The sequence below is a fragment of the Centruroides sculpturatus genome, unplaced genomic scaffold, assembly GCF_000671375.1.
Source record: "Centruroides sculpturatus isolate CEXI.00-Female unplaced genomic scaffold, Cexi_2.0 scaffold76, whole genome shotgun sequence".
NCBI lineage: Eukaryota > Metazoa > Arthropoda > Arachnida > Scorpiones > Buthidae > Centruroides > Centruroides sculpturatus.
Window position 1 is genome coordinate 588,939 of NW_019384451.1, and position 19,976 is coordinate 608,914.

General features: G+C 24.9%; 1 protein-coding gene across 6 annotated transcripts in view; it reads left to right on the forward strand.

The window, feature by feature from the left end:
• Nucleotides 1–19,976, forward strand: part of LOC111620559 (nucleolysin TIAR-like) — a 363,479-nt gene that overhangs the window by 289,253 nt on the left and 54,250 nt on the right. For all 6 annotated transcript variants that reach the window (XM_023362491.1, XM_023362493.1, XM_023362495.1 and 3 more), the window contains one exon: nucleotides 18,949–19,024. In XM_023362491.1, the coding sequence (XP_023218259.1) occupies nucleotides 18,949–19,024 (76 nt within the window). The remainder of the gene's footprint in view (nucleotides 1–18,948; nucleotides 19,025–19,976) is intronic.

Consider the following 19,976-nt stretch of genomic DNA (forward strand, 5'->3'; position numbering starts at 1 on the left):
ATTTTATTTTGTATACAAACAAAAGATTGTTTTTGTTATTAGGTAAATATAAAATATTTAAAATGAATTAGAATAAATATATACTTTCAGTAAAAAATTATCTTGAAATTAATTTTGATCTTAATACAATATGACAAGAATCCAGATATTATTATTAATTTTTGAAGAAAATAGAAGAATAGGAAAAACTGTTTGCTTTAATAGAAAGCATAAAAACCTAATGCTTTACAGTTGCATAACTAAGATTTTGTTCTGGGAGTGATCTAGGAGAATCTAAAAACTACAATCAGAATGAATAAAAATTAAGCAGCTCTTAGGCACCCTCCAGACAAATATTCTAGATCGGTGGTTCCCAAACTGGGCACTACTGACTCCTGTAGACAGTAAATAAATCTAGGAGGTAAAAAGAAGCAAGTGGGCAGCAGGGGTGTACTGAACAGTGACTGTAGGCAAGGGTTGAGGTCAGTGACAACCTTTCTCTTTCCTCTGCTAAAATGGGTAAGAAGAAATATTGCATTTAATGGTTTTGAGATTTGGAAAATAATGTACAGTACAGTAAGGGGACACAGTGTGAGTTTCATAAAAAAGTTTTTTAAGAATATTTTCAAGCCTTTCTCACCAAGGAAAAATGGGTTAGGGGCATTGGGTATAAGTTTGTGGAACCAAGGGGACGGTGGGTCAGAAAAGTTTGGGAATTACTGTTCTATATTGTTTCCAATACATCTAAAAGAAAACTTCAAAAACAAACTCAATATCCAAACTATGATCTTTCTTCTGTAACAATCCACAGTCATGTGGTATAAGTAAGCAATTGATAACCAAGAATTCATTTTTTTATTACAATAAGAAATGAAATGATTAATATTAAATTATTTATTCATAAAATGTAATTTTAGATATGTTAAGATGAATGTTTTTTACTTTAAATTTCATTCCTAAAGCTCTGGGAATCTAACAGCCACATCACTCTCACAAATGCCTTATATCTATTATTGATAGAACTTAATGTTTTACATTGTTTTTTGTTTTTTAACTCCATTAAAACAAATATTTTTTCCCCCATTTTGTGGAGTATTTTATAAATTGTAATTAGAATGTTACTTCATACAAATATTTTATTCCGAACAGTATGACTTTTCTGTGCTATGCCAAAGCGATTTGCAGTAAAACAAATTATTGTACATGTGTTTATTCTCTAAATTAGTAGCAAACATAAGAATGACAAGAATGATAAATTATGAATACTGTTATAAAATCAGACATTAATTAATTTCTTCTAAGTATTTAAATAAAGATTATTTTGGCAAAAAATAAAAATTTAGTACCAGATAATCAATTTTGTTTAAATTTATCATTATTATAAGTACTCATTTTTAATGAAAAATTTAAAAAAATGTAAGTAGTAATCTGCTTATTTTCAAAGCTATTTTAGTTACAGTTATGCTTTTACATTTGACTACATGAATTGTTACATATAAAATGTATTTGGAAAAATTTTAAAGTTTAGAATTCATAAAGTTTTTGATATGAATCATTAATTATTTCTTGGCAAATGATTAAATTTTTAACTAGGTCTTAAAATTTATTTATATTCATATTAAAAATATGAAATGGAATATACAGTATATTGTAAAGTAAAAACACAAATGATGTGACGTTTTAACATTCATTATAAAGTAAAGAATTTGATTGAAAAAATATTATAAGTACTTAAAAAAACTGTTCTTACATATTGAGTATTGCATTTGTTACCAGATTTATGCCTTCTTATTTCATATAATGCACCCAAACTTTCTTTTTCAATATTTGCAAATTCTATGAAGTTTCTGAAGCATTGATAGTGCAAAAGATGATATAGTCTTGAAAACTCCATGTTGGTTGATCATATTTTTGACAACCTTCACATTTGAAAGATAGTACAATCTTTTCTGAATTTCTAGTTATCGACTTTTCTCCCAAAAGGATCTTGCAAATAGCATAGCATTTTTCATAACTTTAAGCATCCAAAAGAAAAGAGATGGAAACAGTACATGAAATATTGAAGGATATATTTGTAATTCATTTCTCAAGTTAGTTTTTGATATTCACTTTTACTTATTTTCTTTGTTTTCATTTCAAATAACAACCGCACCTGTTGTTTTGCCTTCTCCAATATAACATTTTTTTAATAATTTACATTTATGTCTTTTGTAGAATAGAAGAAATACTCCAAAAAAAAAAAAATTAACAATGTCTTCATAATTTATCCTTTTTAATAACCTCAAAAACATAGCAAAGTTACAGGGCACTTTTATTTTGAGACTTTTCTCTGCCTCAATTTGTAAAACTTGTTAAAAATTCATAATCAATATCAATGCCTTTATCTTGTTTTATTTTCTATTTGATGATTCTATTAAGTTATCAAATAGATATCATCTTCATAAAAACCAATATTTAATTCCTACATTAATAACCTCTGAAGAAGAAAAAATATTTAAAACTTTTTCCTTCAAAGATTTAATATTTTTAGCATCTCATTTCAAAATTATATTTAATTTTTCCAAAAAGTCAACTGTAGTTAGTCATTTTTCTACAAAAGTTTAGTAATTAAATGGCTCACACAAATATTTAGGCAAATTTTAATTTATAAACAACTTAAATTTTAAATTTATTTTATTTATCAATAATAATCATATATGATTTAATGCTTAAATTTAATAAATACAAATTTCTTACCTGTAATGTTTGTTACAGTAAAACCTTGATATTATGGATCTCAGTTTAACAGACAAAATTTCCTATCTGTATGTGAAATTTAACACATTGTTAATTTTAAAATGCTTTTTTTATGTAATAAACTTAACTGGTTATTTTTTTCAAATCCAAGAGTCACTGCTTTTAACTTTATGTGACGGCAGGAAAGTCTCGATACATTATTATTCAAAAACAAATAAATAGGAAACATTTTTGTTTTTGCCAAATTTAAATCTTTGTTTTTGTTTTAAGAACATTCTTTCTTTTTTTTTTTTTAGTTAAATACAATTAAAATGTATTTTCCAAGAAAGGTTGCTTATTTATTTCAATTTAGTCAGGTACTTGTTTATTACAATCTTAGAATACAGTGAATACATGAGCAATACTACATATAATAAACTTTTATGGAAGTTAAACTTCTCATACATACTGAACTTTAATTACACAAACAGGTAAACTAACTAATTTGTCAATTTTTTAGCACATATTCAGAAAACCTACTTTATTATATTATAAAGGACTTTCAACTTAAAAGAACATCCCTAGTCTGAATTAGTCTATTAAATTGAGATTTTACTATACAGTATTTATGTTTTGTATATTTTAAAGTGTGTAATTTATCAATTTAAATATGTAACAATAATTCATTCTATAGTTAGTTGATTTAAATTTTTATTTAATATTTATAAAATACAAAACAAGTAAACATTTATTTTAACTTAGAGCAAAGACTCTTAATCTTTTAAAATAGACCACAGACTCTTTTAAAAATCAGATGAAAACTAGATCCTTTTCAAAAATGCATATAAATAAATCTGAAAAATATTGTGCTCAATTCATTACATTGTGAACTGATTATCTATATTTAAAATTGTCATAGATCTAATAGAAGTAATTGTAATATGTTAATATGATCTTGATATTGCAAACAAATTAATCTAATTTTCATTATAAGATAAATTGTAATAGTAATTCACATTAAAAAATTAAATTTATGAACTTCCTGTTTAATTTTTCACTTTTTGTTTAATTAGACAATTATTTTTAAGCAAATCACATAGATTTGCTTAAAAATAAATATGTGTTCTTGAAACTTATTCACCACTTTCAAGCATTTATGGACTCAGATTGTAAACTTGAGATATATAGAAACAAATGTAATATAAAAATTAAAATACAATCTGAAGGGACACCATCCACTGGGTGATGACGAGTGGGTGATAGACAAATAGGTGACCGTTAACTGGACTACCACTAACTGGGTGCAAGATATCTGGGTGAAAAAATACAAATATTTTGTTTTCTTTATAAAAATCACCATTCTTTTCTATTGATCTACTACTCGGAAATGAGTTAAAAGAATGACTTTGTAATTAACAAACATAGATATACATATTACATACCTTATTTATTTACGAATTTTTATGAGTAAATAGAAAAGGATAGTTGATATCTACCCCAAAAATTAACAAATATACATAAAAACAAAGACAATTACATAAAATTAAAAATGCATTCCATTATACACTAAATACAATATAAATTAAAAGAAAATGTATAAAATTTCTTTGAAAAAATTTGTTTCTGAAGAACCACTTTTCTTTGATGTGCTTTATTAAACATTCTGACATAAAATAATTAACAATGCTACAGTACATTATTCAAAAATATTTCCTTTTCTGGAGTTGGAAATAACTTGTAACTCATAGTTCATAACTTATAGCTCATACCTTGTTTGTCTTAACAATATTTATATGTATTTTACCAATATTTATAAATAAATAAATAATAATCATAAAATCATGTCCTTTCTAAGCATGCAAAAATTTTTAAGTTTTCGTTGCCTGTTGTTGTTTACCTAATTCAAAGAATTGTTAATGACCCAAATACATCATAGATAATACATCCGAAATAGTTCATGTAATATTAGACTCTATTTCTTAGAAACCATAATCAAAATATGCTAACAATTTAAGGAGAATTGTGTGCTTAATCAGAATTTGTTTTCTGAGATATTATACATTCATTCAACAGGTCTATGACATAAAATAATTATTTCATTAAAAAGCATTCAGATTTTAAAATGCTTTGAAAAATTTCAGTTATTGAATAACAAGTAAAATATTATAAAAAAAAGAAAATATTTTTTAGATTATAGAATTATAAATAAAAACAAATTGGTCATTTTTATTTATATTTATTTATTTTTTTTGTTTCTTTGAAAAATAAGTGATATTTCAAGAAATGTTTAACTGATTAAGCCTAGAAAATTCCTTGAATTGTTTACTTTTATTGGTTATAGTTTATATCCCAAATTTTATATAATAGTAAATATACTTCCAATTTTTGATTGTTTTTAATTAAATATATTTCAAATTTATTATATGTTAAATATGAAGATTACATATATACAGATCAATGAACAACTGATTTCCCAAAAAATCAGTTTAAAAACAAAACATCAAACATTTAAAACCAGTTTAAGAAAGCAAAAATGCAATGTCTTAAACTGGTTTTAAATTTTTGATAAAGTTGATCTATATAATAATCATTCCAGGAAAATTTACAAAAAAAATTACATTTGTTAATTACATATATTAGAACTAGTCAGTGGCTCTGAAACTGTGGGACATACTCCCTAATGGAACACAAGATTCTTTCAAGTGGGCATAAAGAAATAGTTAATATTAATGCTTATTTTGAAGTTTAAACTGAACTTGAAACACCATGAACTTAATATTCTATCTAACAGTTGCAATATAATATAGCTTTAAAAATGCTTGCAACTCCTGTACTTACTTTATTAACATTATGTAATTGTAAATTATCATTATCAGTTTTCAACTATCTGCCTTTTGTGCAGACAGTTAGCTTTTTGAGGGTCCTGATATCTGTTGTATTCAGAATTTGTATGCTTTTTTTGCAAATGCTTTCAATTTTCAATCTTTAAAAGAGTCGTTATTGTGTTTTAATAATAAAATATTTTCACATTTTTTGAGGGAATTGACAGTTTCTTTCAAAAAATATAATAGCTTTTACAATATTCATTGGGTAATTTGTTTCCAGATGTCTTTAGAAGCTCAAAACCTTCAAAACTTTCACTACAAATTATACAGTGATAGATGCTCACCATTAACTTCCTTATTTGGAAATTCATATTTTAAAAATTTTGCAATAATTTTTTTTAAAATTGTTTTTTGGGTGATTTGTTTTTATATACTGTATTACAATGGCATCATTAATAAATATATACAAATCCACTAACCATTTTGTTTTGTTGATTCAATGTAAGCTTTTAGTCTGTTAATCTATTAAAAAGTAGTAAATAAGCCTGCTGATTTTGTTGCCTTAATTATTGGACTTATCATACACCTTTCTGATTTTTTTAGTTAATACATAATATCAGGATGCATTTCAACTTTTTTAATAGCCCTCCTCAGCCAGGTTTCATATACATTTTGTCAATATGCTAATAATTATAAAAAATGTTTGAAGTAGAAAATTAATACACAGTGTTTAGTGAATTCACATTAATTTTATTTAAGATTGTTATAATTATTGTTGTAATGTTATACATTAAAGTAAATAGTTAATGTAAATTTTCGTTTATAAGGATATTGTATTTTATTGGTTCCTTTTGTGTATATTATTATTATATTATTATTACAGTATTATAATGTATAGTCAAAGTGAATATATAGCCCAGCTGAAGGGCTATTAAAAAAGCCAAAATGCATCCTAGGATATTAAATGTTATTTAAAGAAATCAGAAACATTTGTATTTATTACATATCTTTTATAATCTGATAATTATAACAACAAGGCAGCAGTCTTATATGGTTATTTAATACTTTATGTGGATTCAATTAATTGAATGTTGTCTATAATTTTTCTTTTGCTGTCAAATAAAGTTGATGAAAAAATAAAGACATTTTTATAAAGATTTTTNTAACCCTAATAAAAATATCATTTCTTCATGTGATTTTTAGACGGTTTTAAATGATGAAATGATTAAATGAAATGTATGATCTAACTTGATATCAACTAATGAAATGATTTCAAATTACCAGATGGCAAGGCATGTTATTACAAGATATCATTTCTATAATGTTTCTGGTTGACTTCAAATAAAAATAATAATAATGAATTGAATACATGTCATATTATTAGGAAATTCCTGAATACAGACACACACACTGACACATTTATTTAATTTTTGTTTTGTTGAGGTTGCTATGCCTTGACTATGGTTTGTCATAGTATACAGCCACTGGTGGCAGCACCAAGTATAACTCACAAAACCCAATATAATAGTAATAACGAAATCAATCACAACATGATATCACTTGATCAACAGATGAGAAAACAGATGAAAAAAATGATATCAGTTGATTTCAAATACAACTTGATGCTAGGGGTTGTTATGTCATATTATGTCTTGGCAATTGATATCATATCATTTGAATTCATCTACCATTAACATATGATTTCAAATGATATTTTTATTAGATAGGATGACCAGATGTTCCCAGTTTTTGCCTGTTTTTAATATTTGATTATAGAATCAGCCTTTGAATAGAGCAATCTACAGGAAATCCTCATTAATTCAAACTCAGATAGTTCGAAATTCCGTTAGCTCATAACTGTACTTTTGTCCCAGCCGGATATATAGATATTTACATGTTAAGGAATTTGGTTAGTTTGAAATACAGCTACTTCAAAATTTGAAGTTTAAATTCTATCTAAACTTTGATATGCATATGTTAACTCGTTTGTTTAGATCAAAATGCCTCCATACTATAAGAGAATAATAGACCAAGAACAACTTTAATCTGGTTAATATGGCTTTGTTATTACAGTAACATATTTTCAGGTGCCCATAGACTACCCTTTTTTCTTTTATCTCATAAAATTTGGCTGTGTTTTGGGATTGAAAGATTGGGCTACAAATAGCAGATTGAGATATTTCTAGGACATTAGGTTACTAGATTTAACTTCAGCTACAGAATTCTTTATAATGGAAAGTTATAAATTTTAACAGATAATTTAAAATTAAAATTTCCTATTAGAAAAGAATTTTAAACATTTCTATTTTAAAAATTACAGTGTGTTGCAGGAATCTAATTAAATTCAATGTGTTGCTAATCCAAAAAGGTTGGGAAACACTGCTCCAAACAACATGATTTGACTTATTAAATTATATTTTGTATAATATTAAAAATATCATTCAATTTTTTTTCTTTTGCTTTTGTTATTGTAAGTTTAAACATAAATTTTTAAAAAATTTATTGGAAAAGTATCCATATTCTTGTTTGTATTATTTTTGAATTTTATATTTATTTTCAGATTATCATTGGAATGGAATTCTTTAGGAAAATCTCAAGATGCATTTACATTATTTTGTTCAGGCTTAGCTGTGAATAAAACTTTAAAAGTAAAATATTTATATATATATTTATTTATTCTTCTAAACTTATAATTAAGTTATCAATAACAATCCACAGAATCTTTTTATAATGGTGTTGTCTCCGTAACAAACTTCACTAACGTTTTCAATCTCCACCGAGGTCTTCAGGTAGTGACTAAACGGTGTCTCCTCTTGACCATTGGAACGATGATGCCCGAGATGTAAATAATGTGCACATTGCATTTCACCCCTCTGCTTGTCTTTAAAGTTGATCAACTTTAAAGACAGAGAGACCATCGCGCAGGCATGGAGATACTTATTCGAAGAATTCGAACTGGGACAAGCAGAGGGGTGAAATGCGATGTGCATATTATTTACATCTTGGGCATCATCGTTCCAATGGTCAAGAGGAGACACCGTTTAGTCACTACCTGAAGACCTCGGTGGAGATTGAAAACGTTAGTGAAGTTTGTTACGGAGACAACACTGTTATAAAAAGGTTCTGTGGATTGTTGAAAATGTGGAGGAGTGGTGGAAAGATGGAGGAGGTCGAAAATGTNAACTGTATGTGGCCTGTTCACGCGTCGGAAAAACTTCTGATTTATTCGTGTACGCATCAGACAGAAAAACAAAAAATATCGTGTATCCACAAGCACTCCAATAAATAAATAGAATTGAAACGACACTTTGAAATATTTTCCCAATTAAAATGAATAATAATAATATAATACTAAGTTTCAATAAAAATGATAAAATGTAAATTTAATTTTATCATAACGAAACTTGAATTTCGTTTCTTCTGAGATCGCAGCAATGCGCGACGGGTAAGCTAGTATATATATATATATATAAAAGACTGTTTTTCTAAGTAATCTAGAATCTGGCTGCAAGGACCTGCTTCTCTGGGTTTTTATTTGTGGGCAAAAAGTAACGATAGTGAAGATTAAGATAATTACATTATAGCTAATCTTACCAGTTTTCACAGAATGCAAGAATTAGGTCCCCCATTTCCAGACTAATTAGAGACCTGGTCCTGATTCCATTTCTGAACATCTGTTCACTTCCAGTCAAACGAACTATTTTCAACGTTTCTGGAACGTTTACAATTGTTCTATAATCGAACCAATATTCGAATTTTATGTTTTAATTCAAATTCAAACATTGTTCGAATTAAATTCGAACATAACATTCAAAATAGAAAACCACTTTCAGCCCCATATCTCCCGCACCCTTATAGCTATCGAGATGCAACCCCCATAGTCACGAATGGAGACTTGGGGCTACTACCACATACAAACACCATTCACGATGTGTAGTTTTGGCGGAAAAGTGAAATATAGGGACATACACATCCATTTTTATATATATATATATAGATATTTCCATTTTAAGTACTACTATAATAGATAATATATCATTATTAACAAATTGTGATTTGGTATTTAGTTATTACGTTATAATTTGAGCAAGTTTTTTACAAATCAGATTAAATTGTTTCATATTGTCTTCTTGTATGATAAATTCTTATAAACTTTCAGAAAGTTTTCCAAAACTTTTTTGCTATTGTGTTATTTATATTAAAATAAAGTTTTTCATTTTTCACATTTTCATTTTTAAATCTATTCATTCTAATTAAATTTGTGAATATATAAGCTTCATTATTATTTTTGAATTATTTGAATTGAATTATTCATTTGACTGAAATTCAAATATATCGTTAAAATTTGTCACCAGAGAGATATCTTGGCGTAATCTACATTTGTCAGTGCTAATCCTCAGTAGATAAAAGGAGCCAGAAACCTGAATGGACAAGGATGAACTAACAAGATGTAAGATTTACCATTCCAATTTTAAAGAAGAATTCTTTTAATCTTTATTGGTTTCTTGTGTTTTTAAGTTACTTTTTTAATTGTGGGCAGTTGTGTAGCCTAAAAAAGAAGGTCCAGTTGTCTATGATTTGTTCTAGAACACTAAATAAAAATGGTGATTGTCTGAAATATTTTTTAGAGTGACTTTGTCTTTAATTTGTGCAAAAATAATTATTCATTCGACAGAAATTCAAATTTTTGAATTATAATTATATTATCCTTGTTTTAAAACTTTTTTACTAATACATAAAAATAGTGCAGAATTTTATAGAATTTTAGTACCAAACTACTATTTTGGACTGTGTTTTATGTAATATTATTATTAAAATTTTCATATTATAGATGTAATAAATAGTTATAATTTAGCTATTCTGAAATATAATAAAGTAGATTTTCAGTCAATATATTAAGAATGCCATTTAATGCTTTGATCTATTAAAATGTTTGGATTTAATGAAGGAGATAAAATCTCAAATTAAAAAAAAAGGGATGAATTGTACTGTACATCTGCAAACTTGGTAACAGATATCAGCACATTTTTATGATAAGCTTTAATCTGCAGATTTAGTGTAATAAAGAAATGAAATTTTAAATCCAATTTTTATTCCAGTAAGTTATGACAGTAAACTCTTATCTAAAAGTATTTCTGCAAAATAATGTTTCTAAATTTAGTTTCTATAAAACTGCTTAATGTATCTATAGAACTAGATAAACATTATAGATTGTATTCATTAGATCAAATTTGTGAGATAAGACGTGATCTGGAATTGTACAGATTAATTTATATATAATCTGTTATGTTAAAACTATGATATTTAATGGCTATAATTAATCAAGCTAGCAATATTTAATGCTTTCCATAAATTTTGAAATGATTTAATGTTATGCTAAATGTTAATAAATTCAATTTTGAAATATTTGAGAACAATTTTCAGTATTTTACAAAATATATATATAATCTGGTTGACCTTATATATATATGTGCAATTCCATGGTTGAAAGGCCATCTGAAAGTCTTTTTTTCAATAAGCTTATCAAATGCTAATTCAGTTTTGAATTTCTTGTACAATGTAAAAACATCATCCTTTCAGTTTCCACTTCATCTTTATGAACAGTGCAAAGTCACCAAATCTGGTGAGTATAATAGTTGAGAAATGATTACTATAATGATTTGTTTTGGGCTAAAAACTGTTAAGCTGTGTTTTCAATGAGATGTGGAATAGAAGCATTGACATGACAACAGCCAATTGTAGTTGAGTCAAAGTTCTGATTGTTTTCAAACAAATCTCTCGACCTTCTCAAAACAATATAATAAAACTCAGAATTTATCATTTGACCAGGAGGTCAAATTCCTGATGTATTATAAATTCCTTAATATAAAAAAAACAATAAGTATACATGCGCTCTTCCATTGCAACAACTGTTGCTTTGTCTCAGGATCATAGCCATAAATACAACTTTTATCACATGATGATTCTGGAGATGAAAGTAGGGTCACAATTAGAATGATCACAGAACTCATTGCACATTTCAAGGCATCACTGCTTCTGGTCAACAGTCAAGAGCTTAGGAATGAATTTGACTGTCATGTGATACATCATGGAGATCATCTATCTGTGATCATTGATATTGTCAAGATTGGGCTTGGCACACTCCAAACCCAATCTTGACAATATCAATGTCCAAGGATGTCTAACCAACAGTTTTCATGGATTAATCATTGATTTTTTTTTTTTTCTTAGAGGTTGTGCTGGTATGCAGTCATCTTGAATGTTCGTTATTTTTAATGGGCATTTGTCTCTTTTTAAAGAATGAGTGTCACTCAAAATACTTTGCATTGCTTAAAGTAGGATCACTGTATGTCCATTTAATCATTTCCAGGGTCTCAGTCAGTGATTTTCTTAGTCTTATGCTGTTTGATTTTGTTATTCATTCTGAGAATGCAAGACAGCACTTACATATGGTCACATGTGATGAGAAACAAAGGAGACAATAATTATAGCACATATTAATATATGGAATACTGGTTTGCAAAGACTATACAGTAGTGTCTCACTAGTCTGAACACTGCTAATCCGAACATCCACCTAATCCGAACATGTTTCAGTCAGTGGAGAGGAAATTTTTTAGCTCGCAAAATACATGTTTTTTTGTATTTTCCAGTTGAATTTGAATGGTATTAATGGTACAAAAAGATTTAGAATTCCACAACAAAANCATTATTTTATACATTTTATTTAGCTTTCAAATTTATAGAACCTGATAATACTAGATAATTGAGATTTTATTACAATTTATTTACTTATTATTTTATTTTATTTATTTTGTTTACTTTGAATGAGGAATGGTCAATCAGTATTGAAAAAAAATTTTTTAAACAGTAAATTTGTTTAAAAAATTATCTTTATTATCGGTGCTAATCAACCTTCAGGTTTGGTAATAAAGTACTAAGGTAAATATAAATGTTGAATAAAGAATGTATAATATATTTAAAAACAAGCATACAGAACATTTGAAATTAAAAAATTAATGAATATAGGAAAAAAGAATATGTAAAAACTAAAAGAAAAAATAATTCAAATGACAAACTAACAAAATGTAATCAGCTACATAAAAAAACAAGAAATTTGAATTTTAATACAAAGCCTGCATTCATTATATTAATTATATTATTATGTTTGTTCATTCTTACTCATTAATTTTTTAAATTTTAAATGTTTTGCATGCTTGTTTTAAATGTTATATTATCTGGAATGTCTGTAATGTACAGTACATATCTTAAAACTATGGTTTTGAATCTGAAGATGACTGATTAAGGTTTTTAATTTTATTTTAATTAATATACTTGAACTGTTCACAATTGACACTGACATGGACACAGAACACCTTCACTTACTCCAGCATCATGTATTCTAAATTACAAGCATTTTCAGCTGCATATATCAATAGAAGCTTTCTTCAAGTAGAAAGCCATTCCACTGATCAAACATTCAAAACAATGTATGTTCTAAATGTTCTAAACATAGTATGTTTAGAACATTTAGAAAACACAATGCTGGAGTAAGTAAGGAAGGTGTTCTGTGTGCATGTCATTGTCATAATTTTAAATATGATTTAAAAGTTTGTTTATTTTCAATATTTCCTTACCCAGTTATTTTTGTACAAATTTATTTATAATTAATCTGTTATCTATATTATAATATAAAAATTATATTGGCAATAAATTGAAATATTAATGTTTTACAATTAAATGATGTAAAACAGTAATAGATAAAAGCGATAGAAAGTTTGTAGTAGAATTATTTACAATTAAGCAATGTATGCAGCTGTGTAGATAGTGATTTATAATTAACTTATTAGTAATTCTAAATCACTTTAATAAAAATAATTTAATATATGAAATAGAATATTAAATTACTTTTAGAATATTAGACATAACAAAACATGTGCAAAAAGAGAGAGAAACTAAATAGAAAAAGTACATTTTTAATATGTTTCTTCACATATTCTTATCATATTAATCTTATTTATAATTTTGTAAGTATAAAAATAAACCATAAAAACAAGATAAATTTATGGCCCATTAAATTTCTTTTTCAAATGATACTTGCAAAAGAGATTAGTTATTCTGATATACATGATCATTTGTATCAAATATTCAGATATTGTAATTGAATAACAATTTATAGTTTTATGCACAGATTTTGGAATTAAATGCAATATTAGATACTCTGGTAGAATGATTAAACTGTCTATTGCATTATATATTCCTGCAAATAGAATGATTAATGTTTGATTAAAACATTCTAAATCTAAATTATTATTATGCATCTAACATAAAATAAATATTTAGAATTCATTTATATTTATAATGAATGAATTAATTTTAAATTACGTTACTTTTACACATACAAAGTTGTTTTTAACATGTTGCTTACGATTATTACTGTAAAATTTAATATTATTTTATATTGAAAACATAAAGTTAATTAATTATCTTCTCTAATAAAATAAATTATTGGATGTTTAATAATTAACAATTTTTACTTTTTCAGTCGTTATATATAACAGAAGGAAAGTATGGCAATCGGTCAAAAAGTCACCCCTCAAGATTTTTACATTTTTGAATGCAGGGGTCCTTGAAATGATAAGAAATACAAAAAAAATGAGATTTTTTTATATGTAGGGATGTTAGTGTGTAGGGGACACTATTTTCTTCATCCACTTTGAATTTTAATATCTCCTGTACATTTTGTTAAAAATTTCTGAAATTTTGCAAGGAAGTTCTTGTATTAGGGGATTGATGCTATTAAATTTTGGTGGTTAAAAGGTCAAGGGATTGGGAAGATAAAGGGGTGTTGTCAGGCCAAATGAAGATTTTACTCATTATTAACATTTGCAATTTTTTATAAAACTCATCTGTATCCTCAAAAAGTAATATTTTTGCCATTTTTGTAAAATTAATAATATAAAAAGTTTTTAATGAAATATAACAGAAGGTGCCATATAGCTTTAAATCTTTTGCCAGGAAAGTTATATAACTTGTTGCCAAATTTTTAAAAGATATTAAAACAAATTTTCTTTATCTGCGAGTTCAAGTAATGATAACTGATTTTCTTTATGTTACAACATTAACGTTTAATTTCACTTTGTAACAAATTACAGAAATAATCCAATAAACAATAAACATCACTGAACCCTCAGATATGTCCCTAAAATTTCAGCTATAATCCACCCCTTATTTATAAAAGAAAATTTACTAATCTATTAAGAGATCAGTAAATTTTCTTTTCAAAGTTGTAATATTTGAATTTTTTTTTTTTTTTGAAGTTACANTTATTTATAATTTTGTAAGTATAAAAATAAACCATAAAAACAAGATAAATTTATGGCCCATTAAATTTCTTTTTCAAATGATACTTGCAAAAGAGATTAGTTATTCTGATATACATGATCATTTGTATCAAATATTCAGATATTGTAATTGAATAACAATTTATAGTTTTATGCACAGATTTTGGAATTAAATGCAATATTAGATACTCTGGTAGAATGATTAAACTGTCTATTGCATTATATATTCCTGCAAATAGAATGATTAATGTTTGATTAAAACATTCTAAATCTAAATTATTATTATGCATCTAACATAAAATAAATATTTAGAATTCATTTATATTTATAATGAATGAATTAATTTTAAATTACGTTACTTTTACACATACAAAGTTGTTTTTAACATGTTGCTTACGATTATTACTGTAAAATTTAATATTATTTTATATTGAAAACATAAAGTTAATTAATTATCTTCTCTAATAAAATAAATTATTGGATGTTTAATAATTAACAATTTTTACTTTTTCAGTCGTTATATATAACAGAAGGAAAGTATGGCAATCGGTCAAAAAGTCACCCCTCAAGATTTTTACATTTTTGAATGCAGGGGTCCTTGAAATGATAAGAAATACAAAAAAAATGAGATTTTTTTATATGTAGGGATGTTAGTGTGTAGGGGACACTATTTTCTTCATCCACTTTGAATTTTAATATCTCCTGTACATTTTGTTAAAAATTTCTGAAATTTTGCAAGGAAGTTCTTGTATTAGGGGATTGATGCTATTAAATTTTGGTGGTTAAAAGGTCAAGGGATTGGGAAGATAAAGGGGTGTTGTCAGGCCAAATGAAGATTTTACTCATTATTAACATTTGCAATTTTTTATAAAACTCATCTGTATCCTCAAAAAGTAATCTTTTTGCCATTTTTGTAAAATTAATAATATAAAAAGTTTTTAATGAAATATAACAGAAGGTGCCATATAGCTTTAAATCTTTTGCCAGGAAAGTTATATAACTTGTTGCCAAATTTTTAAAAGATATTAAAACAAATTTTCTTTATCTGCAAGTTCAAGTAATGATAACTGATTTTCTTTGTTACAACATTAACGTTTAATTTCACTTTGTAACAAATTACAGAAATAATCCAATAAACAATAAACATCACTGAACCCTCAGATATGTCCCTAAAATTTCAGCTATAATCCACCCCTTATTTATAAAAGAAAATTTACTAATCTATTAAGAGATCAGTAAATTTTCTTTTCAAAGTTGTAATATTTGAATTTTTTTTTTTTTTGAAAGTACATTTGTAATTACAGTTATCATTATCTTTAATATTGAAAATTTAAGACTACACAAACAATGTTTGAGTCCTTTTTCCTATTTTTATTTTTTATAATTCCAATCCAGGAACCACAAACAGTAGGCGACTTGAAGTAAAACTTCTAAAAACAGACAAATACTATCAAAAAATTTCACACACAATTAAAAATGATCTTGAAGTTGACCTTTTTTTGTAGGCTATAATGTCTACAAACATTAAAAATTATTCACAACAGCATCCAAGTTATATAATTGCATTTAAGCTGATTATCTTATTATAGTGGTTCCCGGATTGGAATTATAAAGGATAAAAATAGGAAAAAGGACTCGAACATTGTTTGTGTAGTCTTAAATTTTTAATATTGAAGATAACTATAATAATCCTGGGCTAATATGTACAATTATCATTGTTGAATTTTCTTTATAAACAGTAAATTTGATTCTATGAGATGGAAAATAAATGCTGGAGGTTGCAAACATAATCCAATTAGAATAATAATAACCAAATTATATTTTGCTTACATCACTTAGCCTACAGTAAAATTAGTTTTGTTATATGTTGTTTTGCTGAATGAAGCAGTTTTCAAGAACATATTGATGACATTAAGTGAGGATTTGCTATATATAATTAATTTATTCCTTGAATTGTTTAAAAATTGTATAATAGATGCTATAATTAAAACAATTTAAAACTTTTCTTTCACATTTTTATTATTATCTATAAATGTTTGCATAATTCTGTCACTGACTTTGATTAATATATAATCACTATAAGTATCAACTGCCATTAACAGGCTATGTTACGTGTGAGAATGTTACTGATGAAATTTGGGTTATCAGAACAATAGCATATCTGCATTAATAGAACTTTAATGAAATTTTATTGCTGTAATTAAAAATTGTTTTAATTTACTTTTTTGCAAATGGTTATCTATAATTTATTATTCATTTATATTTATAAATATTATACAAGTATATTGATAATGAATTTTATTGTTGAATTATTGATATACAACATGACCATAAAATTAAAGTTCCTCTAATTTTTCACTTCTCCAAAATTCCATATATTAAAATTCTTTCAAAGTTGATAAGTTAAAATTGATGATTAAAAAGAAAATCATTGGGTTAAGCTGTAGTGTAATTAGGCCACTAAAGTGGTAAAACAGCTTTTAAGTCTAAGATTATATTATAATATTCATTTTCTAACATTTTCAAGTAATTCAAGTTTATTATTAGCTTATTGAAACCTTAGAGTTCATCATAATTTAATTTGATATTTATATAAGATCTACGTTTATAGATCTAAGATATATACTACTTGTAACATTTTATACACATACTTATAACAATCAGTCTTATTTGAATTAGATTGTTATTCATTTAAGTATAAAATATTAAATGAAGTAAATGCTATAGCTTTTATAAAATATGTTGTTCAGCAGTTGTAACATGTTGAAAATAATGAAGAAATATTTATTAACATTTTTATTTAGAAAAAAAATCTGTATGCAGATATTTATAATTTTACATTTTTGATGATTCTGCTTACTTTAAAATCATATTTTAGTTATTGGTTTTGACTATGTAAATTACTTTTTTCAAAACATTTTTATAAAATTTATAAATTTAAACCATTTCAATAAATAATTTTTCTGTAAGTGTTAGACTCATAAGAAACAGTATTTGAAGAAATTCACATAAATTATGATTTTTTTTTATAATTTATATGAATTATATTTTTTATTTATATTATCAATTATCATTTTAAAATTATTGTTAAATTTCATTACTACAGTAAACAGTATAATATAGATAAATCAAAAGATTGTAATGAGATTACTTTTTTTTTAATAAATGTTAAAAAATATAAATTTAGTATTTCAAAGAATATTAGAAAAATTCTTTGGTGACATTATGACATTAACTTAGATTATATGAATATTTTTAACATTTAAAATAATTAAAAATTTTTATTTTCAGTTAGTTAAATAAAATAAATTACTCTCTTTTTATAAATAAATTTTAAACTATGATCCATAAACTTAAAGATGGAGAAAATTCTTAAAAATATTGTAAAAATAAAACTGTTGTTTTAATTCACTTATTATTTGAAGTTCTTGCAAAACTAAATTAAAAATGTAGACATGATTTAGAATATTTTTGAAAGTATTTTATAGAAAATGACAATTTAAAATTATTACTGTATCTAAAGACATTGAAAATTATAATTTTCAGTTATTTTATTGAATGTAATAAGACAAATTTATATAGATATGATCTGAATAAAGTAATATCATAATACTGTGTTATTATGTAGAATACATATGAAATAGATACTCATCAATTAATAAAATGTATTAGAAAATTTGTAAAGTACATATTAAAAAAATTTTTTTGAATAGTTATTGGAATTAATTGGTGATTTTTCTGTTTTTACTTAATGATATAAATTAAATTATACATTTAAAATTTGATGTAAAATAAAAACAATTTTCTGATAGCATGATGATTTTCATTTAATAGAATTTTTATTGTTTATTTTATGTATCTATAACATAGAATATTTAAATAGCCATTTGAATAAATCTTATGTATTCTAGCAATTTATTTTTTTAATATTATGAATTAAAATTTAATTAATTAATTAAAATGTAATTAACTAAAACTTTAAAAAATTATTTTAAATTAATATAATTTAAACTTTTTATTAGTAATTTTTTAAATAAAATACTTTATTTACTTGAAACTATATGAATGCTTCTTTTATTTTTTCAGTGATTGCAGAGTTGTACGAGACCCACAGACTCTCAAGTCTAAGGGCTATGGGTTCGTGTCTTTTGTTAAAAAAGCGGTATGTGTTGTTATAAGGGGTAGAAGGTATCAAATAAAGAAAAATAGAATGAGAATAATAATTAAATATGATGGAATAAATTGTTTTAGTGTCAGTAAGAATTTTTCCATTTATATTTATAAATATTATACAAGTATATTGATAATGAATTTTATTGTTGAATTGTTGATATACAACATGACCATAAAATTAAAGTTCCTCTAATTTTTCACTTCTCCAAAATTCCATATATTAAAATTCTTTCAAAGTTGATAAGTTAAAATTGATGATTAAAAAGAAAATCATTGGGTTAAGCTGTAGTGTAATTAGGCCACTAAAGTGGTAAAACAGCTTTTAAGTCTAAGATTATATTATAATATTCATTTTCTAACATTTTCAAGTAATTCAAGTTTATTATTAGCTTATTGAAACCTTAGAGTTCATCATAATTTAATTTGATATTTATATAAGATCTACGTTTATAGATCTAAGATATATACTACTTGTAACATTTTATACACATACTTATAACAATCAGTCTTATTTGAATTAGATTGTTATTCATTTAAGTATAAAATATTAAATGAAGTAAATGCTATAGCTTTTATAAAATATGTTGTTCAGCAGTTGTAACATGTTGAAAATAATGAAGAAATATTTATTAACATTTTTATTTAGAAAAAAATCTGTATGCAGATATTTATAATTTTACATTTTTGATGATTCTGCTTACTTTAAAATCATATTTTAGTTATTGGTTTTGACTATGTAAATTACTTTTTTCAAAACATTTTTATAAAATTTATAAATTTAAACCATTTCAATAAATAATTTTTCTGTAAGTGTTAGACTCATAAGAAACAGTATTTGAAGAAGTTCACATAAATTATGATTTTTTTTTATAATTTATATGAATTATATTTTTTTATTTATATTATCAATTATCATTTTAAAATTATTGTTAAATTTCATT